The sequence below is a fragment of the Sminthopsis crassicaudata genome, chromosome 2 (genome assembly GCF_048593235.1).
Source record: "Sminthopsis crassicaudata isolate SCR6 chromosome 2, ASM4859323v1, whole genome shotgun sequence".
NCBI classification, from domain to species: Eukaryota; Metazoa; Chordata; class Mammalia; order Dasyuromorphia; family Dasyuridae; genus Sminthopsis; species Sminthopsis crassicaudata.
Window position 1 is genome coordinate 103348120 of NC_133618.1, and position 24914 is coordinate 103373033.

At 36.0% G+C, this 24914-nt stretch overlaps 1 protein-coding gene and 1 long non-coding RNA gene across 4 annotated transcripts in view; one reads left to right on the forward strand and one right to left on the reverse strand.

The window, feature by feature from the left end:
* The first annotated feature begins 10529 nt into the window (after positions 1-10529).
* The window catches only part of EML6 (EMAP like 6), a 284438-nt gene continuing 270053 nt past the window's right edge, over positions 10530-24914 (forward strand). Inside the window, exons 1-2 of one of the 3 annotated variants that reach the window (XM_074286942.1) lie at positions 10530-10856; positions 11833-12729. In XM_074286942.1, the coding sequence (XP_074143043.1) occupies positions 12533-12729 (197 nt within the window). In that variant the 5' untranslated portion in view covers positions 10530-10856; positions 11833-12532. Of the gene's footprint in view, positions 10857-10911; positions 12730-24914 lie in introns of those variants that run through there. The other 2 variants (XM_074286941.1, XM_074286943.1) reach the window with 2 other exon arrangements.
* Positions 11370-24914, reverse strand: part of LOC141554716 (uncharacterized) — a 29927-nt gene continuing 16382 nt past the window's right edge. The window contains exon 3 of the long non-coding RNA XR_012485925.1: positions 11370-11443. This is a non-coding gene — a long non-coding RNA (uncharacterized LOC141554716). The remainder of the gene's footprint in view (positions 11444-24914) is intronic.

The following is a 24914-nucleotide window of genomic DNA, read 5'->3' on the forward strand; positions in this document are numbered from 1 at the left end:
TAGCATCAATATTCATTAAGGAGATTGGTCTATAGTTTTCTTTTTCAGTTTTCAACCTACCTGGTTTAGGTATCAGTACCATGTCTGTGTCATAAAAGGAGTTTGATAGGACTCCTTCATTCCCTATTTTTTCAAATAGTTTATATAACATTGGGGCTAATTGTTCTTTAAATGTTTTGGTAGAATTCACATGTAAATCCATCTGGTCCTGGGAATTTTTTCTTAGGGAATTGATTAATAGCTTGTTCTATTTCTTTTTCTGAAATGGGACTGTTTAAGCAATTTACTTCCTCCTCTGTTAATCTGAAAAGCCTATATTTTTGGAGGTAGTCATCCATTTCACTTAGGTTATCAAATTTGTTAGCATAAAGTTGGGCAAAGTAATTCTTTATTATTGCTCTAATTTCCTCTTCATTGGTGAAAAGTTCTCCCTTTTCATTTTTAAGACTAATAATTTGATTTTCCTCTTTCCTTTTTCTGATCAGATTTACCAAAGGTTTATCTATTTTATTGTTTTTTTCGTAAAACCAACTCTTAGTTTTATTTATTAATTCAATAGTTTTTTTTTTTACTTTCAATATTATTAATTTCTCCTTTTAATTTTAGATTTTCAAGTTTAGTATTTGCCTAGGGGTTTTTAATTTGGTCTTTTTCTAGCTTTTTAAGTTGCAAGCCCAATTCCTTGATCTTCTCTTTCTCTACTTTATTCAAGTAACCCTCTAAAGATATGAAATTTCCTCTTATTACCGCTTTAGCTGCATCCCACAAATTTTGGTATGATGTCTCATTGTTGTCATTATCTTGAGTGAAATTATTAATTGTGTCTATAATTTGTTGTTTCACCCAATCATTCTTTAAGATGAGATTATTTAGTTTCCAATTACTTTTTGGTCTATTTATCCCTAACTTTTTGTTGAATGTAGTTTTCATATTACATCGTGATCTGAAATGAAAGCATTTACTATTTCTGCCTTCCTACATTTAATTTTGAATCTTTATGTCCTAATATATGGTCAATTTTTGTATAGGTTCCATGAACTGCTGAGAAGAAAGTATACTCCTTTCTATCACCATTCAGTTTTCTCCAAAGATGTATCATACCTAATTTTTCTAATATTCTATTTACCTCTTTAATTTCTTTCTTATTTATTTTGTGGTTTGATTTATCTAATTCTGAAAGTGCAAGGTTGAGATCTTCCACTATTATAGTTCTGTCTATTTCTTCTTGCAACTCTCTTAACTTCTTCTTTAGGAAGTTAGATGCTATAGCACTTGGTGCATATATGTTTAGTATTGATATTGTTTCATTGTCCATGCTACTCTTTAGCAAGATGTAGTTTCCTTCCTTATCTCTTTTTAATTAGATCAATGTTTGCTTTTGCTTGATCTGAGATAAGGATGGCTACCCCTGCTTTTTTGACTTCACTTGAAGCATAATAGATTCTGCTCCAGCCTTTTACCTTTATTCTGTATGTATCTCCCTGCTTTAAATGTGTTTCCTGTAGGGTTCTGACTTTTGATTCAGCCTGCTATCCGCCTCCACTTAATGGGAGAGTAGCATTATATCTTCTATATTATTATAGAATTGTCCAATATTAATTTTAGGGATTTTGATAAATTTTTGGGATTAAATAATATGTTAATTTGAGCTTTAACACTTTCTTAATTGATGGCTGCTTTTAGGCCTACAATGTTTTTGTAAAATTTTCATTATCCGCTAAGTAAGTTTATTTACGTGTCAAAAGAGATGTCCCCCTTTTGATTATCATTTAAATTTAAGTTAGGTTTATAGGTACTTTAGTTAAATTTAAAGTTGAACTTAAATTCGTTTTTTGGACAACCAGCTATCATTAAATTCGAATAGGCTTTTCACCTCTATTGTAAAATCATCTCACTATTTTGCCACATAGACGAGTTCGTTCTGTCATCCCATTCCAGTTAAAATTACTAATTCTGTATTTCCTGCCATCATATTATCACCAGATTATGCTTTTTTTTCCCTTGCCCCCCCAAACCCCTTCCCCAGTATTAAACTTATGGGCCCCACTTGTGTCACACAGCCCTCCCTTTTTTAGTATCCCTCCCCCCTCCCTCTAAATCCCTTCCCCTTTCTATTATTACTTCCCTTCCCTTATTACTCTTTTCCTTTTCCCTTTTCCTCTCCCCCTTTTTAATGAAGTGAGAGATAATTCTCTGTAAAACAAATATGTCAATTATTTTCTCTTTGAGCCAATTCTGATGAGAGTGCAATTCACACAATATTCCTCCCCCTCTCTAAATTCCCTTAGATATAATAAGTTTTCTTTGCCTCTTCCTGGGATGTAGTTTCCCTCTTTTTCTCTCCCCTTTTCCCATTTTCTGACACTATCCCCTTCCCTTTACTATTCCCCCCCCTGTTTTTTATATTAGTAAAATCAAATTATCCATGCGGACTTTCTATATATCCACAACAGAGATACAGTTCTCAAGAGTTCTGTTTACCTTTTTCTGTTTCTCTTCAGTCTTGTGGATGTAGATCAAATTTTTTGTTTAAGTCTGGTTTTTTTTCTTAGAAACAAATGGAATTCCTCTGTTTTATTGAATGGCCATCTTCTTCCATGGAAGAAAATGCTAAACTTGGCTGGGTAGTTTATTCTTGGTTGCAATCCTTGATCTTTTGCCTTTTGGAATATCAGATTCCAGGCCCTTTGATCCTTTAATGTAGAGGCAGCCAGATCTTGAGTGACCTTTATTGTGGCATCTTGGTATTTGAATTGTTTTTTTCCTGGATGCTTGTAATATTATTTCCTTAGTCTGATAGTTCTGAAGTTTGGCCACAGTATTCTGTGGAGTTTTTTTTTTTTTTTTTTTGGGGGGGGTCTTTTTCAGAAGGTAGTAGATGAATTCTTTCAATGCTTATTTTACCTTCTGGTTCTATTACCTCGGGGCAGTTCTCTTTGATGACTTCCTGTAAAATAGAATTTAGGCTCTTTTTTATCATAATTTTCGGGAAGCCCAAGAATTCTCAGATTATCTCTCTTAGATCTATTTTCCAGGTCTGTCGATTTTCCAAGTAAATATTTGACGTTTTTCTCCATATTTTCATTTTTTTGGTTTTGCTTGACTGATTCTTGATGTCTCAATGAATCATTCATTTCTATTTGTTCAGTCCTGATTTTTAATGAGTTATTTTCTTCATTAGCTTTTTTTGCTTCTTTTTGTATATGTCCAATTGAGTTTTTAAATGAGTTGCTTTGCTCTATGGAATTTTTTTCCATTTCACTAATTTTTTTTTTTTTTTTTGTGAATTATTTTTTTTTTCCAATTCACAAATCCTACTTTCTTGGGAATTTTTTATCTTTTCCAATTCGCAAATTTTATTTTCCAGGAATTTTTTTTAACCTTTTTCAATTCACAAATTCTGTTTCCCTGCACTTCCTGTGAATTCTTTATCTTTTCCAATTCACATTTCAGGATGTTGTTAACTCTTGCATAGCTTCTCTTTCCTTTCCACATTTTTCTTCTAACTCTCTTTTGAAGTTTTTAATAGTCTCTTCTAGGGGAGAGAGTTATATGATGGGGGCCAGTAACATTCCCCTTCAGGGTATTATCTGGAGACTGTCTGCTATTAGTCTCCTCGGGGTTGCAAACCTGCTCTCTTTCTGTATAGAAGCTATTGATTGTCCTTTTAATTTTTTTTTACTCATTTTAAAAAAACCTATAGGGTCTGCCTTCATATCAAGGAGTTTACCAGCTTCCTATGCAGAGCAGAAATAGGTATATGGACGGCAACTGTCTTGGGAATGGTCTGCAAAGGTATGAGGATGCTCTGGGAGAGAATTTCCCCTCCCTATTGGAAGTGATTCAGAGCTGGTTAGCACAGGCTGGGCTGCAGAAGTGCCAAGTGAAGAGCCTTCGATGTGTGGCCTAGCGACTGCCCTGAACAGTGAAAGTATCACAACCCCAGGCCAAAGCCCACTATGGGACTGTGGATATTAGCAGCTGACCAGCAATAGCCTGGGTGCACAGACCAGAAGTATTTCTTCCCCAAGAAGCAAGGCGCTGCTGTGGAAATTTCCCTGCTGTGGAAGTTCCATTGCCTTAGGCCGAGCACTGTGCAGATTAGAGGATGCCCCAGGCTGTATCCCCCTGCTGTGCAGGTTCTTAACTGCACCAAGGAAAATCCTCATACAGCAGAATGGGTCTGCACAGCTGTGCTGTGATCTGTGCTGAGTCACTTCTGGTTTAGGGTAGCTATAGGCAGACTATAGTTTCTGGTGTTTTTTAAAGTGGCTCTGATTTCTCTGCTGATCTGCTGTTTTGCAAGCAGAGTAGAGCAATTAGCCTATGCCAGAGTCCTGTGTCTCTGTAGCTTTTCTAACCTTAGAGACCTCCCCAGCCCTATCTGCACAATATGTTAGCCTAGTTCTATCACTGTCCGCTCCAGTCTTTTCCCGCCCCTCAGGACAGACTTTTTCTGATGAAATTCCAGATTCTCTCCGGCTGGTAAGTTGTTGTACTTCTAATCTTCATGGGTTTTACCAGTCAAGAGCTATTTTTGAGGCTGAATTAAATAGTTGGTAGTGAGGGCATGAGAGAGCTTAGAAAGTTGCTTGTGTCTTCTCTGCCGTCTTTGCTCTGCCCCCTCCTGACTACTATATGATTAAATCCTTGTTAGACTTCTCAACCTTTCACTTAACTTTGTTTTTGTATATTTGTTTCAGTTATGTCTGATTCTCCATGACACCATTTGAGGTTTTCTTGGCAAAGATAGTGGAATGGTTTGCATTTCTTTCTCCAGTTTATTTTACAAAAGAGGAACCTGAGATAAACAGGGTTAAGTGACTTGCCCACAGTGACACAGCTAGTAAGTATCTGAGGCCAGATTTGAACTCAAATCTTCTGAACTCTGAACTAGCTGCCCTCTTTTTTATAATAGAAATTTAATATATGCTTATTGACTTATTGATTGACTATGGTTATTTTTTTAATATTCATTTTAAAATTTGAGTTTCAAATTCTTGCCCTTCCTTTATCTTCTCCTCCACCCAATGAAAAGGTAAACAATGTGATATTCATTACACATGTGAAGTCATGCAAAACATATTTTCTTATTAATCAATATGGATTCAAAAAAAGAAAAAGTGGTAAAATATGCTTTATTCTTACTTCAGAATTCATCAGTTCTCTCTCTGGAGATGGATAGCATTTTTTCATCATGTATTTTTTAGAATTGTTTAGGATCATTGTATTTATCAGAGCAGTTAAGTCTTAAACAGTTGATTATCATGACAATATTAATTTTCCTGTGTATAATTTTCTGCTTCTGCTCACATCACTTTGTATTAAATCACATAAATCTTCTCTGGTTTTTCTGAAACCATCTCCTTCATCATTTTTTATAGCACAGTAATATTCCATTATAATCATATCCCACAACTTGTTTAGTCATTTCCCAATTGATGAGCATTCCCTCAACTTTTAATTCTTTGTCATCTCTCTCTCTCTCTCTCTCTCTCTCTCACACACACACACACACACAAAAAAAAAAAAAACTACTATAAATATTTTTGTGCATATACATTCTTTTCCTTTTCTTGGATCTTACAGATCAGGTAGTGATATTGCCAAAGAGGTAATAGCAGCAAGGCTTATTAAGAGTTAAGTTCTTTGAAGGAAAGGCATTTACATTGTATACCCAGTGTCTAGCAAGTGCCTTGTGTGAAATAATGAAAAATGACTGAAATGGAGATTAAAATACTACTTTAATTGGATTATGCTAAAATGCTTATACTTTAACCGTTCAAATAGTCATATGATCTCATCAATTTGGACATTGCTTTCAATAATGCCTGTTATAATTCATTCATGCCTTTTTATCTTTTTTGTTATTAAAGATTTTTCTTTTCTTTTTTGTTTGTTTTATTAGAGATTTTTATTTTCAAAAACATGCATGAACAATTTTTTCAACAATGACCTTTGCATAGCCTTGTGTTCCAAAATTTCCCCTTCTTCCTTCCACCCTCTCCTCTAGATGGCAAAAAGCTTTTCATTTTCGAAAACATATGCATACTTTTCAACATTCACCCTTGTAAAACCTTTTGTTCCAAATTTTTCCCTTCCTTCCTTCCACTCCCCTAGATGGCAAGTAATCTAATATATGTTAAACATATGCAATTCTTCTATATATATTTCCATAATTATCATGCTGCACAAAAATAAATCAGATCAAAAAGGAAAAAAAATGAGAAAGAAAACAAAATGCAAGTAAACAAACAAAAGAAGTGAAAATATTATGTTGTGATCCACGCTCAGTCCCAAAAATCCTCTCTCTGGGTGTATATGGCTTTTTTTCATCACAAGATGATTGGAACTGGCCTGAATCGCCTCACTGTTGAAAAAGAGCCAATTCCATCAGAATTGATCATCATATAATTTTGCTGTTGCCATGTACAATGTTCTCTTGGTTCTATTCATTTGACTTAGCATCAGTTCATGTAAGTCTTTCCAGGCCTTTCTGAAATCATGCTACTGATCGTTTTCTTATGAACAATAATATTCTATAACATTTATATACCATAACTTATTCAATCATTCTCCATTTGATGGGCATCCACTCAGTTTCCAGTTTTTTTGCCATTACAAAAGAGCTGCCACAAAACATTTTTTGCACATGTGGGTCCCTTTCCCTCTTTTATGATCTCTTTGGGATACAGAGCCAGTAGAGACACTGCTGGATCAAAGAGTATGCACAGTTTGATAGCCCTTTCCAAAATGCTTTCCAGAATGGTTGAATCATTTTCACAACTCCATAAACTATGTATTAATATCCCAGTTTTTTCCCCATACCCTCCAACATTCATCATTATCTTTTCCTGTCTTCTTAGCCAATCTGAGAGGTGTATAGTAGTACCTCAGAGTTGTCTTAATTTCATGCCTTTTTTATCTTGTGCAACTCTTGCTGATGTTATTCTATATATACTCTGTTGGGGATCCATCTAATGTACTAAATGCCTTCCTCTTGGTCTGTTCATCATTACAATACATGGCTTTTCTATCCATTATCCTTTACTTTGTGTTATTTGTTTTTTTCCATCATATATCTCTTTATTAATATTTTTTCTTTCACTTTTTTGCATTCAATTTGTTATTGGTAGTATACTGCTACATGTTCACATGCTCTCCATGCTTCTTGAGCAACCTGGTTTTTTGATTTATCAGATAGATTGCACTATTCCTTGATTTGAATGCCAGATAGCAACACAAGAAGAATATTAATGTCAAAAAGATGGGTTTTTTATTATTGTTGTTTTATGTCAGGGAGAAGCATTGAAAGATCAGAAGTTCTCATAGGTAATTTCTTCTGCTTTATTCATCCTATTAAATTCTGGGCCAGTTTTTACCATCCATTTGCAATGTCTGTCCAAGATTTATGTACTGATGAATCATGTTCATGGCATATTTATCTAGCTGCATATGTAAACAACCATTGGAAAGCTTTGTCTGTCCATGAAGATTCAGCTTGGGAAGAGGGGAAGTTATTACAAAAATGAGGCCTGGAGGGAAAGGATTTTTTTCACATACACAGGGAATTTTGAGGGTGTTGAGGGAAAAGGAGAATTGATAGGCATCCTTTGGAACAATAAGACTGGGGCAGAAGGGATCATGATATCAGCAATTCCCTTCTTTAAGACCATGAGAGTTATTCCCTAAATAGACAAATAGAGAAATAAGTGACTCTGTCTTCTTCATGGTTGCTTGCTTTGGTAGAAACAGACGGAGGAATTAGTCCTTAATTTTCCTCTTCCATCCTTTATTTCTGCTTAATTGTGTTTTTAAAAAATTCTCTTAAAGAATACATTTGATGGACTTGATCTTATTTTTCAAAAATTCTTGTGGTTTTACCCTGTCCTTAAAATTGTCTGGTGTCCCCTTTTTTTTGTGGCATGAGGTCATAGGACAGGTGTGAGAGTCACACAAAAGAGAGAGAGTAATCCCTCCTAATATAGAGCTAAGGATCTCAACCCCCCAGCCTGTTAGAAAAATTTTTACTATATAACTAGAGGTATAAGCATGAGCCATTTTTATCACTACACTATCATAAGCAATGCTTGACAAAAAACCAGACAATACTAGTTGAACAACTAAGGCTAATTTTTAAAAATATAAATTTTGCCTCATAGATTGGAAACCTAACAGTAAGTACAGATTACTCATATCTGAACAGGTCTGTATAATAGACATATTTTCATCTACTTTTACTTTTCCTATGTGGAAAAATTTGTCCAAAACTCTCTTAAATGATTATGGATCTCAGGTAGGAGAGTTTTGCCATGTTTCGGAGCAATCAACACCCAAAGGAGAGCATATGGATTACCTTACTACCTCTAGAGAATCCCTTTGTCATTTTACTCTGTGCTGGAGTCCTGGGTGATGGTACCAACTATCTTTGGTAAGGATGAGTCTTTTGTACTTTATTCTACAGATAGATGCTGCAATAGATAAAAAGTGCCAGGCATCTTGGGGTAAAAAAAGACTATGAGTTCAAATCCTGCTTTTTGACACTAGCAGTTATGTGACTTTTGGCAAGTCAATTCCCTTCTCAATAAAATGGTATCTACTTCCCAGGATAGATATGAGGATCAAATTAAATAACATATGCAAAGTGCTTTGCAAACTTTAAGGCACTACAGAAATGCTATTCATATTATGTCCATTTGGCTTCACACTGTTATAAAATCAGAAATAGAAATATTATGCCCATTTTACAGATAGAAAAATCAAAACTCAAGGAGGCTAAATGACTTACCTCTGGTCACCCAGGTTATAAATGCCAAAGATAAGTCTTAAAAAGAGGTCTTCCTCACTCCAAAGTCCAAAATTTTATCCACCATGGCACAATGTCAACTGTAAAGTGCAGGTCTATTCCTTTATGTCTCAGCTTATAAGAGGATTTTCAAATTTATTCTTATTTTAGTATTTGTCAAAGAATCTTGTGCAATTTTAAAACTTGCATGAAGGTTCCTTGTTGGAGGAGACCTTTTAAGTTAGCATTTTCTCTATCTGATTTTGTAGTTTCCTGTCTACAAAAACTATTTAAACAGTGGGATATTTTCTTCTAGTCAGTTGTGTACTTGTAAATACATATTCTGTTGTAGAAAGTCACTTAACAAAATCTACCTTCTGTATTCACATATTTTCATCAATGATGCTCCCTGCAGGTCTGTAAATTTTCACTTAATATTAATAAAGATTTTTTCAAGATGGGTCAGCTGTTACCAATATCTTTATAGTAATAAAAATCCATATTTTCTCCCAATCATTCTTTCACTCATCTTTAGCCTTAAATTTGAGAGCCATAGTGCCCTCAAAACTGTACTGCCTCCAGAATAGATTTTCTCTCTGTTTATGCTTGGTCTGGTCTAGCTACTTTTCCACTAATAGAATAGCAACATTGTTATATTCATACATTATTGTTATAATGTAAATGAACAGAATGATGAAAATGATCAAATATGCCACTTGCGTATATTATTGTCTTTATCCCAACTCGTCTTTGATTTGTGTGCATAGTTGCTTTCCATTTACATTGTTGCGGGCATTGTTAATATTGTTTCTTTGGATCTGCTGTCACTCAGCATTAACACATGAAGATCTTTCCATGCTTCTCTGTATTAGTCATATTCATCATTTCTTACACTTTAATGATGCTCCCTTGCACTCATGTACCACAATTTATTCAATCATTCCCCAATAATAGGTATTTACAATGTTTCATATTCTTTGGTATTACAAAAAGTATTGCTATAACAAAGTTAATATGGGGCTTTCTAATCTACGGCCTCCTTGGGGCAAATGTCTAATAATGGAATCTCTGGGTCAGAGTCACTTTAGTTGCACTTTCCACAATGGCTGGACTTCGCAGTGATTCACCCACAATGCACCAGTGCTCTTATGTCCCACAAGCACTGCAACACTCATCTCCCATCGGCCGCCCTTGCCAATCTGCAAAGTTAGAGGTTAATCCTTAGGTATTGACCCAATCGCTCTTTCTGGATGGAAAAGGAAGCTGAACGAGACAGAAAACAAAGCAGCTCGCCAGCTCTGGAAGCATCAGTTCAGACAAGAGGTCTCAGGAGAATGACCTTCCAGAGAGTGGTGGGGCAGCCTTAGCCAGGAGGGACTCTGCCTCCCTCCTCCGCGTCCTTCCTCAGACCCACAAGCCTGCACAGGCCTCCAGAGGCGGCGGTTGCTGGGGCGCGCCCCTCCCGAGAAACTGTCTGCTCCTCACGGCTCCCCACCCAAATACCTTTAGCCCTAAAAGCGCTCTCGCACTACGCCACTCCGGTAGCTGAGAATCCTGGGATTTATGGGCGTTTTCCACACAGTTCCTCTAAAGAATCTGGGTAAATTCGGCCGTTGCGAACTACATTTCCCAGAATCCCTTGAGCCACAAAGGAGTCGGGTGGTGGGAAGGAGGGAAGGCGTCGCGGTTTCTAAGCGCCGGGCTGTCTTAGTTACCAGCGGGCTGTGATTCTCTAAAGCCCGGGACGCCTGCGCCGAAGCCCCTCCTCCCTCTTTCCAGTCCCCTTTCCCCGAGAGCCTTAGCTGGAGGAAGAACAGCCCTCCCCTCGTTGTCCTAGTGATTAAGCAGACCCCGCCGCCCCCACTCGGGAGCGGGAGGGGGAAAGCAGGGAAGGGAGGAAGCAGGGTCTGCCGGTCTTCGAAGCACAGCCTTCTCCACTGGGGGCCGGGGAACCTAGATCTGGACAGCTGCCAGCCAGGGCAGTAACCGCAGAGAAAGCGAGGCTGGCTAACTCTGAATTGGGGGCGGAAATCCAGCCCCCCCTGGGAGGGACTGAGTACTGGACACAGGGGTAGGTTTAATGCCCCAGACAGTGCCCGCCACCTTAGTTCCACCCCAGGCAAGGACGGTAGGGAGCGAGGGTCTCTCCGTGACAGACAGGTGAGAGGTGCACGACCCGCACCGGACGAAGGGCCGCGAGGGGCAGCGTGTGAACTCTAGCTGTTTTCCGTTTGTAGATGGATTTAGGGAACATCCTTCCAAGTACTGATTCAAAGCCAGCTAGTGTTCCCTCCACCCCGCACCCCGCATTAAAGCTTTGGCTTCTCCCTTTAGGAAAGATTTATTAATCTCCACTGAACAATTTTTTCAGCCCCAGGACTAGTTTGTGGCAATGTCTAATGTCTGTCTCTGTCTGTCAGTCTCTCTGACTCTCCTCCCTCCATCCTTCCCTCTTTCTGCACGCGCGCGCGCGCGCGCGCGCACACACACACACACACACACACACACTCACACTCACACTCACACACTCACACTACAAACCCGTTCTTGTTTCTCTTTCCTCAGATTCAGAATCTCGTATGACGTTTATGATTTAGTCTCAGGAGACTGGCGAGTGCACTGATGCTGGAGCTCTTTAATTTATTTTTTCATGCACATCTAGGGAGAGAAGAATGTGAATTTTTTTTTTTTTTAATATGGCCCCAAAGAATTTGAACAAATTATAGGTATTTTTTTTTCTTCAAAAATGACCATTCGATTTCTGTCTTGGATTTAGGGTCATTTTTAATTAAAAAAGAACAGGACATGTTCTAAATCATTACCAACTAGTTCAGTCACCAACCAGCGGGATTTGTTAGATATTTTATTAACGGTGGGCAGTTGGGGAAGAGCTGCAAGCTAAGGGTAGTTTGGGAATCATTTTGGTTAGATTGTGTGATTGTGTGTGATTGTGTGTGTGTGTGTGTGTGCAACCTAGACATTTTACTTAATCCTATCTGTTTCTTGTTCACTCATCCTGGTTGTTGCTGGACAATTTGGAAAGGAAGGTCCATGATGGAAAAGCTTGAAAAGAGTTCTCGATAAAATCCAGGTTGTCACCAATAAATCCAAGGGATTGCTGCAGAATCCCAGCCCTCCGAAACTTAAAACATAAAGACTGGTTCCTATCCTTGCCGTTTGAACATATAGGTCTCTGTTTTTAAAAGGTGTGTTTGGGTAAGTGGAGAGAATCCCAAGAAGCTCTTTCGGTGCCAATTACGAGAAGGGGCAGCAGTCAGAGAGAGACCTTGCAGGTGGCGGCGGCACCTGGAAGTTGCTTTTGTCTTTGGAGCAATATCCGTCCAAGACCAGTGAGTGTTTCCATTTCATCTATCTCCCCCAAAGTGTCTGGGTTGCAAACCGGTGGAGCAGCGGCGGCGGCAGCAGCAGCAGCTGCTCATCTTTAGCAGCAGCGGCAGCAGCAGATTATGGTGGCAGCGGGCACACTGGGCTGTGGATGCGTTTCCTCTTGGAAATCAGAATCTCTTAAGTGCCAACTGAAGACTCTCAGCCTTGCCGCAGCTCTGAGCTTTTCCCAGCAAGAGCTTTAGGCAAGGTGGGGGACGGGAGGAAGGGAAAGGACTGAACAGACTGAGCGTGTGTGTGTTGTGTGTGTGTATCTGTGCCTGTGTGTGTGTGTGTGTGTGTGTGTGTGTCTGTGTGTGTCTGTGTGTCCCTGTGTGTGTGTGTGAGTGGGGTTGCGTTATCATGGCGGATCGGACAGCTCCTAGATGCCAGCTTCGGCTGGAGTGGGTCTACGGTTACAGGGGTCACCAGTGCCGCAACAACCTGTACTATACCGCGGGCAAGGAAGTGGTCTACTTCGTGGCTGGAGTAGGAGTGGTGTACAACACCCGGGAGCATAACCAGAAATTCTTCTTGGGACACAACGACGACATTATCAGGTAAGAGGAGTAGACTGGGGTTGGAAGCTGGAAAAGGGACAGGGCAAGATGAATCAGCCGGTCTTTTCTCACGGTCAGGTCTGGAAGACGTGAAAATCAAACCTTTTGGTACAACCCGGCACAACAGAAAAGCATTTTTCAAGGCCGTGTTACAGGGAAAGAGTGGTAGTGTGGGGGACAATGTGCACTGATTCCTTTCATTCTCTTAAGGGATGTCAAGTCTCTAAGGAGTAAGTGTCTTGATATTTGTTGTTGTTTTTCATTCTTGTTACAAGTGGAGGGATCCTAGGTAACTTTTAGACACTTCCCCTTTACCCTTACCCCCACCCCCACGGATTAAAGATGAGCCATGTTAATAGTACCCAAAGCTTGAACTATCTCTGTTACTTTTGGGGTGTCACTTAGAAAACTGCCAGAGTTACAATGTAAAAGGAATGTGTGTGTGTGTGTGTGTGTGTGTGTGTGTGTGTGAGAGAGAGAGAGAGAGAGAGAGAGAGAGAGAGAGAGAGAGAGAGAGAGAGAGAGAGAGAGAGAGAGAGAGAGAGAGAGAGAAATTTGGTACTTTTTCATATCACTCAATCTGAGAGATTTTTGAGGGAAGTGGTGAGCTTGGTTTGGTTTGGTTTTTAAATACTGTGCTACAATATTTTACTTAACAATGGTTGAATATCCTATAGTATGGTGGTGAGTTTCTAAGAAGATCCTTCCACACCAATAAGGTTATTAAATACTGGCAGCTGCTGGACCACATCACATCCTACTTATCTGACCCTAAAACAACAAACATTTAGTAGCTGATGACACTAGACTCTTAGCAGAGCAAAACTGGAAGATGGGTCAGTTTAGGAATTGATGGTTGTAAGCTGTGGAAAATCTAATTCTTGGTATTCATTTCCCTGTGGCCACCAAGACAAATGTTTCTTCCAACTTCATAGCTCCTGGGTGACCAAACAAGGTGTGGCCCAGATGGTTTGCAAAGGGAATCTCAGTTTTTGACAGCTAAGAAAGGTTTCTAGCTATGGGAGTAGCCTTTTAACAGGAAAAATCTGAGCCTGGGGAAAAAAAAAAACTAAGAGAAACTATCTGACTATACTTTTCAAATTGGCACATTTTAAAATAAACTTATTAGCTTTGTAGGCATTTTCAAAAATGTATTATCTTACCATGGAGACCATTTTTAGACATTTAATTGCAGCAGTGAAATGGTTAAGAAGTATAAAAGTTAGTCATAATTTGAGTTCAGAACACATTTCCCATTGCAATGAATGGTACTGAATTGGGCTGCTTTCCTGCCCATATTTCAGTATGGCAGAGACAGTGAATTTTGGGATTATTCCTTTTATATTTTGAGACAAAAGAATTGGAAAATTAATGATATGAAATATAAAATATGCTAGAGTCTTGATTTTTCAAAGTTCAGGATTTTTATTACTTAGAGAAATCACACATGAAACTTCATTCATATTGCATATGATAGACTAAGTCTTATATTACAACCTGTTAATAGAAGGGGTGCTGATCTGGACATTTGCAATAAGTTCCTTCGCTGAGATTTTGCTCCTTTTACTGCATTGCTTATTATTAAAATCATAGATGTGGATCACTGAATTAAATGATTGGATATTTAAAAAAATTAAAAGCATTAAGTATTTGTTGTATATCTTAGGGCATTATATCTGTTACAATATCTTAATAAAGATGTGATTATTTGGGGATGCAGAAGATGTCTAATATGCTAAGAAATCCCTAACATTATACATTATAGTTAATTGAACAACTCTGAGAAGTTGGATCTCCAAATAAAGAGCTTTTAAATGTTGGAAAACCTTAACAATAATGCAGTTTTCTAACAGTGAGATGGGGTGAGGGTGGAGTTGCAGTAAACCATTGTAGTGACAGGCTAATTGGACCACTGGAGATGTAACAGTATAGAGCTGATTGGGGTTTATAGAAACCTTTCAACCCCAAGTAATCAGATTTTTTTTTAAAGGATGAAATAATTTGTGTCCCAAAATTATTTGTAGAGAGACTAAAATTTATAAAAGAAAAAAAGGAGAGTTTATTTTTTGACTTTCATACACACTGATTTCTTTGAGAATGTATCTATTTAGAGACAGCACTTTATGGTAAATTCTCTAGCATATTTGATTGGTACTAAGTAAATTCATCAGAGTAGGTTCTGTATTCTGCTTATAATCTTTTTTTTAATAAAAATAAAAAAGGGAAGATGATTGAACACAAATAAGAGATTATATTTTGACCTAGATTTTTTTTTAAAAATCATACTATTATGCTGTTATTTTACTTTGTTTTCTTTGTTCACTTATATATTACTGAGAATAATGGGACATGATCTTTATTCCCTCCTATTTTTTTACTCATCAGTATTTTGAGCTTAATATGTAATTGCTATTTAATTTCAGAAACAAGATAGATGATTAAAATCCATATTGTGAATTGCTGACAGGTTATAAACTAGAGATACACATAGGCATATATATTGGGAAAATACTTAAGTCTTTTATAGATTTTTATTGATTTCTGAGTCACACAAGTACAATTCTTGTGCAATATATTGAAAATTGTCCAGCAAACATTTCTGGCAGTCATCTTTTAGATTTCTTGTACCCTGGATGTTAACATTGTTTGACTATCTCGATTCAATAAAATATATTAAGATAATTAATATCATCCTATCTAATATTTTGCTTTTGTATTATTTTTAAAGGAGATACACTTCACATGTTAGGGCTACTGTTGCTTTATTATTATATCACTTTCTTCAGAATACTAGCTAGAAAGCCAGTCCAATAAATATTGATAATATTCCATTTCAAGAAATCAAGACATCTCTGAAAAGCAAGTTGATGCTTCATAAAAATGTAGGATTTGGCAGAACAAATTGTAGTCCATTGGCAAATATGTCCTCCTGCAGTGATAAGTTGTAAGTTTAAGACAATTAAAAAAAAACTTAATATACTAGGAATAATATGATTTATTGGATGTGAAGGATTAGTTTTCTGTTCTTTTTTTTAATGATTACCCTTTTATACAGATAACATATTAGAGGATGATGTCACATTTTAGCTATCTCAATAAACATATATAGAAGAAACTAAAAATAATTTCTGGTATTTTTAAATAAGTGTTTTGAATGAGAGAGTTCTTGAAGGCAATTAACCAATCAATAAACACTTATTGAGTACCTACCATGATCTAGTTACTGAGGATGCAAATACAAAAAATAAAACAATCCTTTCTTTTAAGGACCTAATGTTATGTTGGGGGGAGAACATACATAACTACATAGAGAATAAATACAAGACAATTAAGTACAGGGTAGTTAGGCCTGAAAAGCACTAACAGTTGGGATCAGGATTCATGAGAAGGTGGCATTTTGAACTGTGTGAGAAGAAAGATGGAGACAAATGTAAGAGATGTACTAAAGGAAGAAATAACAATATTTGACAATTAATTGAATATATGGGAGGAAGAATTGTAGAATAGAAGATGACACCATCTTGCAAATCTTGGTGACTATTAGGATGATGTTGCCCTTGACAGGAATAAAGAAGTTTTGAGAAAAGATGGATTCATAAAATTTCTGATCAATAATCACTCATGATTCCAATTATTGTATAACCCCCTAACAGAGAGATGATGGCTCAATATGTAGAATGAGACACACATTTTTAGACATGGCCAATAAGGGAATTTGCTGGAGTTGAGTATGCAGATATGCTATGCAAAGGATTTTCTTTCCTTTTTTCTTTTCTTTGGGGATGGGGAGATAGGAAGGAGAGAAAATAAATGCTTATTAATTGAAAAAAATTAAAAAGAAAAAAGACAATGTAAAATATTCTGAGAATGCAGATCATAACTCATCTAAATCTGTTCACGCAGCCCCACCCAAAACAGAAGGAAGGAGGGCCCTTACTCACTGGTCACTGCCCCAGAGCAGAGATTCCATTTTACAAATAGCACCAGTCACAGCAACAAAGTGATCTGGGAAACAGATCCTTGAAGGACCTTCTCCTAGGTCAACAGGGAGAAGTTGGGAGGTTGCAAAACTGAAAGAGGGGGCAAAAGGAGCAAAAGGAGTACTGAGGAATTTAAATAGGTTTGGTTATGTTTGAGACAAGTTCCTTGGCTTTCTATCCCAAGGAGGGTGGAATGAAACTTACCATCTTCCTATCTTCTGAGTGGTTACTCATACCTTCCCTGGGACTGCCTTTGAAGATCACCAGTCTACAGAATAGTTAAGTACAGGATAGTACTTACTCTTCAGTTTCATACTCAATCCTAAAATATTTGACTCTAGCTGACCTTTTCAACCTTATGTGAATGTTTTGTTTCACACGTAGTCCACTTATTTTCTAAATGTGTTTTGTGTTTTGTCTTAATTCTTCTCTTATGCTAAAATGACCTCTTAATTTTTTCTACCTCCTTAAACTTTACCTATCCTTTAAGATCAAAAAATTCTACCTCTTCCATAAAGTTTTCCATGACCACATTAGTTGTAATTGAATTCATACAGTTTTAATTGTTGTTGTTATTATTTATTAATTATTTTTAGTCATGTTTGATTGAAACTGTGACCCTTATAGGTTTTCTTGGTAAACATACTGAAGTGGTTTGCCATTTCCTTCTCCAGCTCATTTACAGATGAGGTAACTGAGGCAAATAGGATTATGTGACTTGCCCAGGATCACACAGCTAGTAAGTGTCTGGGCTTGGATTTGAATTCAGGAAGAGAAATCTTCCTGATTCTAGGACCAGCACTCTAGCTGCCTTACAATTTTAATCACTCCCATAGTTTACATGGTTCTTACTTTTTGCTTTGAACTGTTAATTTTTTTTAATAAATCTATTTGTCACGTCTTTAAATAGATTATAAGCCATGGTGAGACTAAGAGCTATAATTTTGTTGTTAGTAGGAGTTCAGCAGATAAACATTTATTGATTTATTTTAAAATAATCATCTCTTGCTTTCTCCTACAACATGACTTCCAGAACTCAATCTTTAAGTGTTTTCAGGTTCAAGTGTGTTTTAGGAATATAATGAGCTTTGAAACTATGGGGAGCCAGGTAAAGTAATGAATGCCTATAGTCCCTTCTGCTGGGGAAACTGAGAATGATAGATCAATTAAATTCCAGAATTCTGAGATTTGGTAGGGATAAAACTGATAGGGCACGTGTACTGTCAAGCACCAATATGTTACATCCTCGAGGGGTGGAAAACTACTAGGCTGCCAAACTGGCCAAGTTGGAAAAAATGCACAGGTCAAAACTTCTATGTCAATCAATATTGAGAATAGGCCTATGAGTGGCTGCTTTGTTTCCAATCAAAGGTTTCATAGGGAGACCCAATCTCAAAAACAAGAACAACAGAATAGAAAAATTTTTTAAAAGAGGGAAAGGAAGGAAGGGAGGATAGAAGAAAGAAATAAAAGGAAGAAGAAAATGAAAAATATCATTGTAACATTTAATTAAAAAAGCATAATTTGTCTTTAGCCAGACTATATGATCATGATCAAGATAATATGGGATTGGTCTCACTACTGTATGTATATATTTGAGTTGGACAGGCAGCCAATAGTTTGGGCAAGCATACTCAATTAACATTTCCATGTTGCCTCACTTAAATATACTTCACATGGAAGAAAAAATATCACTTTGTGATATCATTGGTGTTCTTAGAAAACAAAAGGTGAACAGCAGATTGCTGTTGAAGTTTTTGCATGAATAAAATCAGTGCAGGTAAAATAAATAGGGAAATTGCTAATTGGAGGGGGAAAACTTTGCATCACTTAATCTATGATAAAGATATTACATCTAATATATATAGAAATTTTCCAAACACATATGTAAGCAGTTACATAGATTAGGAGCCAAAAGAGACTTCCGAGGTCTTTATTTTCAAATAGGGAAACTAAGACTTACGGAGATTAACTTGTCCACAGTCACAGGCAGTGAGTAGTAGAAGTGAGATTCAAATCCAAGTCTTCTGACACCAAATAAACTGTTCTTTTTGTTTCATTAGCACTAGAAAGTACATTCCTTAAAGGAGGACTTATTTTCCTTTTTACTTTGTATCTTAAAGATTTTAATTGTTTGTTGGAAGAAGTAAAGGAAGATGGGTATACCAATATGTTGTTAGTGGAGTTGTGAATTGGTTTGACCATTTTGGAAGAAAATTTGGAGTTAATGCAAAAAAATTTTTTAAGTGATTATAATTATTCATCAACCCATAGATCCTATTGTTATGTATATACATAAACGAAGTCAAAGATATAAACAAAAGTTTCATATATGCCAAAACATTAATAGCAACATTTTTTCCCTTTGGTTTCAAAGAACTGGAAATAAAATAGATGCTCATTTGATTAGAGTTACGCTACATAAATGTAATAGAATTACAAGATTTGAGAAGTAGAATCTCTTTTAGCATCCAACTAGCCCAATCCAAAGAGAATCCCCAATATAATGTATAGTCTACTATTGTCTAGCCTCTACTTGAAGACCACCAAGCAGGAAGAGCCACTACTTCTTGGACTAATTTATTATACTTTGAGACAACTTGAATTGTTGGGAAGATTTTCCTGTCATAAAGCCTATGGAAATTTATCTCTTTAATGCTTCCAACTATTGTTTCTAGTTCTACCTTTTGGAGCCAAACAGAACATGCTTAATCTCTCCATATGATAGTCCTTTAAAACTTGAAGAAAGCTCCAAACAAAACTCCTATCCTTAAAGTCCTTGTTGTCCTTTGCTAACTACTACTTCCTTTCATCCCACTCCCCACTAGAAAAAATCATATTATACTATCTATATGTACTATATGCTTTGGAATGTAGATACTACTAGGGCATTTTATTTTATTTATGTAGATAAAGAAGAGGTGGCTGAGAAGGATGACTTCTCATTCTGATTTTAGCTGGATTTTTTTGCCTCCTGTTTTATTAATATGAAGATCAATGGCAATTGTCTTTAACACCCTGAATAAGCATTCTTAGCAGGAGGTATCCTTTGGAAGTTTAATACTGAATAGGGAATACAGACATATCTCAGAGATATTATGGGATTGGTTTCAAAACCCTCAATAAAGCAAATTTTTTGGTTTTCTAGGGCATATAAATAATATACGCTATACTTAAGTCTACTAAGTGTACAATAGTATTATATCTAAAAAAAGGTAATAACAATTGAAAAATACTTCATTGTTTAAAAAAATACTATCATCTGGGCCTTTGGTGAGTTATAATCTTTTTGTTGATGGATGCTTCAGTGATGGCTGCTAACCAATCAGAGTGGTAGATGCTGAAGGTTGGGGAGGCTGGGGCATTTCTTAAAATAAGACAACAATGAAATTGCTACATAGACTGACTCTTAATTGAATACTAAGAGGCCATTGGAGGGTTATTAATTGGCTTAGTTTCAATATTGTTGTGTCTTAAAGAATAGGGAGACTAGAAGTGAAGGAGAGAGATACAGAAGGGTAGGCTGGTGGGGCTGACAGAGCACACATGACATTTATTGATTAAGTTTGCTCTCTAATGTGGGCACAGTGGAATCTAAAAATAATTAAACTATATCACCAAAGATCACTGATCACAAATCACATAACAGATGATAATGAAAAAGTTTGAACTATTTCAAGAGTTACCAAAATGTGACAGAGACTCATTGTGAGCATATGTTCACGTACATACAAACATAGACTTGTTTGATGTGGGATTGCCACAAACCTTCAATTTGTAAAAAATATGTCTGCGAAGCTCTCAGTAAAGCTAAATGCAATAAAATGCTTATGAGTATATATTATAGATAAGTTGGTTTCTAAATAAATACACTTTCTACTGTCTGTTGAATTACAGAACTTTTTTTTTTTTTAAAACAACATAGGGTGTTTAGGAAGCATATTTATTCCTGTAACTTTCCAGACTAGTCTCTTGAGGGAGGTAGGTGGTAGAGTGAATAGAATGCCAGACCTGGAGCCAGGAAGATTTGAATTCAAATTCTTACTCAGACACTCACTAGCTGTGTGAAATAAAGATATTAATAGTTCCTACTACTCAGAATTATTGTGAGGATTAGACAACTAAAGCACTTAAGCCTATAGTATCTATTATCTGTAGTAGATACTATATAATTCTTATTCCCTTTAGTTTCAACAACCCCAAACTCTGCAATATTATGCAGAAGTAGTTGTATTTCCTTGTCAAATAATAAATTAGATGGCAGATGTTACAACTGCTCCTAGCATTGTCACTCTTGTGTGTGTGTATTAGCTTCTGTTTGCTGGTGCTGTTGAAAACATCTTCCATAACTATATGAATTGAAGCACAGTGAAATGAGCAGAACCAGGAAACTGGCATGAATAACTTCTACAAAAAAGCAAATGAAAATAACACTGAAATCTAAGAATATTACAATCCTCACCATAATGGGGGGAGGGGTTAAGAGCTCTTAGTATCCCTGTTTCACACACTTAGTAACTATGTGAGGAGGAATTGGAACTCAAATCTTTTTGACCCTCAGCATTGTATCCAATGTAATCTTACAATCATTAATTGTAATGACCAAGATAGCTTTTCCAGGGAAACAGATGATGAAACACTTCCTTTCCTTCTGTAAAGAAGTTAGGAACTTACAGATGTGGAATTTTTCAGATGTAGAATTTGCTGTCAGACTATGTCTGTGATTCTTTCATACAAAGGAGAGTTCACAATTGGAGAAGGTGAACTTATAAGAAAACGTGATGGTAAAACAAAATTTTCCAGGTCTTCCTGTGATCTTGGTTGAACATATTCTGGAGAACCTTTATGTCTTAAGTTGGTCTGGGTAAAAGAATCTGTATGAATAGTCATCAGGAGAGAGAGATGGTAAGATGTAAATAAATGAACCCTGGATAAACCTATCTGTGGAATCATAATCTGGGGTCTATGGGTTTTTAAATGCATATTTTGATGTCTATATTTCAATAAGATTGATTTCCTATGTAATCTTATATCTATGTATACATATATAATATGTATTTCATGAATTTAAAAACATGAATATATTCTGAGATCCATGATGTATCTTCTTGGCCTAAACTAAAATTAAGAAGGAAGGAAATGAACAAGCATTTATCAAGCATCTATTACTTGCTATATACTGAGCTAAGAGCTTTACAAATGTTATCACAAAACCCTGTACAAAGTGTTCACCTGACTGCCAGAGACCCATGACACAGAGTTAGTATAAACTTAGAGTAACTTAACTCTTAGAGTGAGTATAAACTTAGTTTTTAGCTTCAACTATGAAGTTGACTGCCTTTTTGACATTGGACTAAGTCACTCTTCACCACTTGGCCTCAGTTTCCTTATCTGTAAAATAAAGAGGTTAAATTAGGTTAATAGTTCTCAAGATGAAGTTGGTAGATCTCTTAGGGGTCTTCAAGAATTTTTTAAGGACCCTTTGAGGAAACAACAAGAACAAGAAGTATAGTACTGTTCCCTTTTCCAAATATACCTCTGTGTATGGCTGGACTTTTTTTCATGTACTTCAACAAGAACAATAGATTATAATAAATTGAATGCTGAAGCAGATGTGAAAATCTAGCTGTCTTCTATGGAGTTGGACATTAAAGATATTTACAAAAATATGTTTTTAAAAACTTCACTCTTCTCAGTAAATTTATTTTGTTTTGGAAAATAAATTATTTTTCATTTAAATATTATGTTAACATATTATTATAACTGTACATGTAATATAACTTTATTATTGTTATTTTTTGGTAACTTAATAAATAGTTTTAAATGTTATCAGTTTTAATTTCTAATATGATAAATGCTGTTAGAAATAATTCACATGAGCCAAAGCTCTTTGGGAGCCTCAATAATATTTGAGAGAAGAAAGGGATCCTGAGACCAAAAAGTTTGAGAACCACTGGGTTAAACTGTTTCTAACATTCTTTTCAATTCTCAAATGATTTTAGAAATATTAACTGCATAGGAAAAGCGATATTGGTAAAAAGTAGTAGGCTAATAAGTTTTTAGTGTTCTTGAGCTAGGCTTTCTAATAGATTCAAAATTTTATTTCCCTATAGTTATTGACTGTGCTCTGAAAGAATGCCCCTCAAAATTATAGAACCCAACTAGATTAATTTGTTGGTCACATCTGGTAAAAATTTTTTATCTGTTTCATTTAAGATTCATTAAAGATTCATTTAAGTCTTTTAATGATATCTTGGTACTTTCTTACCAAACTGCATACTGCAAATGCATTTGTATTTCTTCTCAGACCCACTCTTTAATTCATAGATGGCATCAATTGGTAGGAATGAGAGTTAAATTGGGAAAGAGGTTTTTACTAGAATTCAGATCTAGGTTTTTGTGGTGGAATTTTGATGTATAAAGAAGAAACAGGAAAATTTGCTCTCAGCTGGTATTAAAGGACAGAATCCAAAATCTTTTCCGTTTTTCTTTCTTTTTAAATTACTAAGGACTTAGATAGCAAATAATTATAGTCATTACTTCATCACTCTTGAATCAGATGTTGGCTTTTCTTCATCATCTTTTTCTTTTCTATTTCTTCCTACTTTTCATGTATCCCTTCCTCTTTCTCTGTATATTTCAATAGAATAAGGAATATATAAATGGTCAGGAGCTAATTTTATAATACTAACATTTTCTCAAGGTCTAGCAATGAATGAGATATTATTACTTTGGAGGCTGTAATTTTACTTTTTGCCTTTTTAAAAAATCTTGTTTTGTGGCCCTTTAAATTTTAGAATCAAGTGCCCCAAGCCCCAAATCCTCAGAGAAACTTTTATCTTTTAAATTTTTTCTTTCATTTTCATAAAAGGGAAGTTTTAAAAAAAGTTTATTTTGCTTGTCTAGTTTTGATATTTTAATTTGACTTAACATCTTTAGATAATATAGGCCACTCTCTTTACTCTAGAGAATTGTAATCTAGAAAGTCCAGAGAGTAGAAAAATCAACAGAGCAAATGAACAAGTCTTCAAGTTCTTACTATATGCCAGACACTGTACTAAGTGCTAAGAATATAAATACAAAAAAAAAAAAAACCAAACAACTCTGGTTTACATTCTCATGGACTAAGATAATACACAAAAAACAGAAGAAAAGCTTAAGGGAACAAAGAAGAGAAGAAAAAGCTTCCATATAAGGGTCATAATAAAGAAAGCTCAGAAAATTAGGAGTGGAGCCCAGAGAAAAAGGAAGATATGGATGACCTGGATACTTCTGTAAAATGGAGGTTCTGAGAAGAGCTAGCTAGAAGAATAGATTGTTTTGTATTTGATCCTGGAAGTAATAGGGAGCCACTGGAATTTATTATGTAGTGGGCATGACATGGTGGAATACACTCTTTACAAAAATCACTTTAGTAGTGATTTGGAAATGGGAGAGAAGTAAGGAATATGTGATGGTCCAGGCATAAGTAATATTTAATAGTGTGAAAGTTGACATGCTTGAAATGAACTTTTAGCATGAAGAGGCTGCTTCAGATGGCTCCTTATATTTCTTTTTAAGGGACTTTAAAAAATTCTTCCAAGACAAAAGTAGCAATAGTTGCAATGAGTGGGACCTTTGGGTTGGGTGTTAGCTGGGAACAAGCAGCATTTTAACTATTTGAAATTTCAAATCTTGAATGTAAAAATGCAGGGAGTTGCCAATTTCTGGTAATAATAAGTTGGAAAATTCTCCTTGACTCCTTTCTAATTTAGTTTAAGGTATGAAGAAAATAGAAATACTATGTTTTCTTTCTTATCCAGGATTCTTTTTTCCCCCTTTGTTGGAAGTAATGTCAACTAATGAACTATTTTACTTCTTAACAAATCTAAATTCTATGTGTTCAAACCATCTCATTCTATCCAGTCTCTTACAAAAGTTTGCCACTTTTAACATCCCCATTCTATTACTTACTTTCAATCTCTGTCTAATGGTTTATCTCCTACTGCCTACAAATATACCCATATCTTCTCAACCTGAAAAAAAAATACCTTCATCTTTCTAACTCCACTATCATTCCATAACTTTTTTGCCTTTTGTGGCTAAACTCAAAAAAAGTCACCTACAATAGATGCCTCCACTTTTCCTCCTCTCACTCTTTTATTAATTCCTTAAAATCTGGTTTCTGATCTTATCATTCTGCCACAATTACTTTCTCCAAAGTCA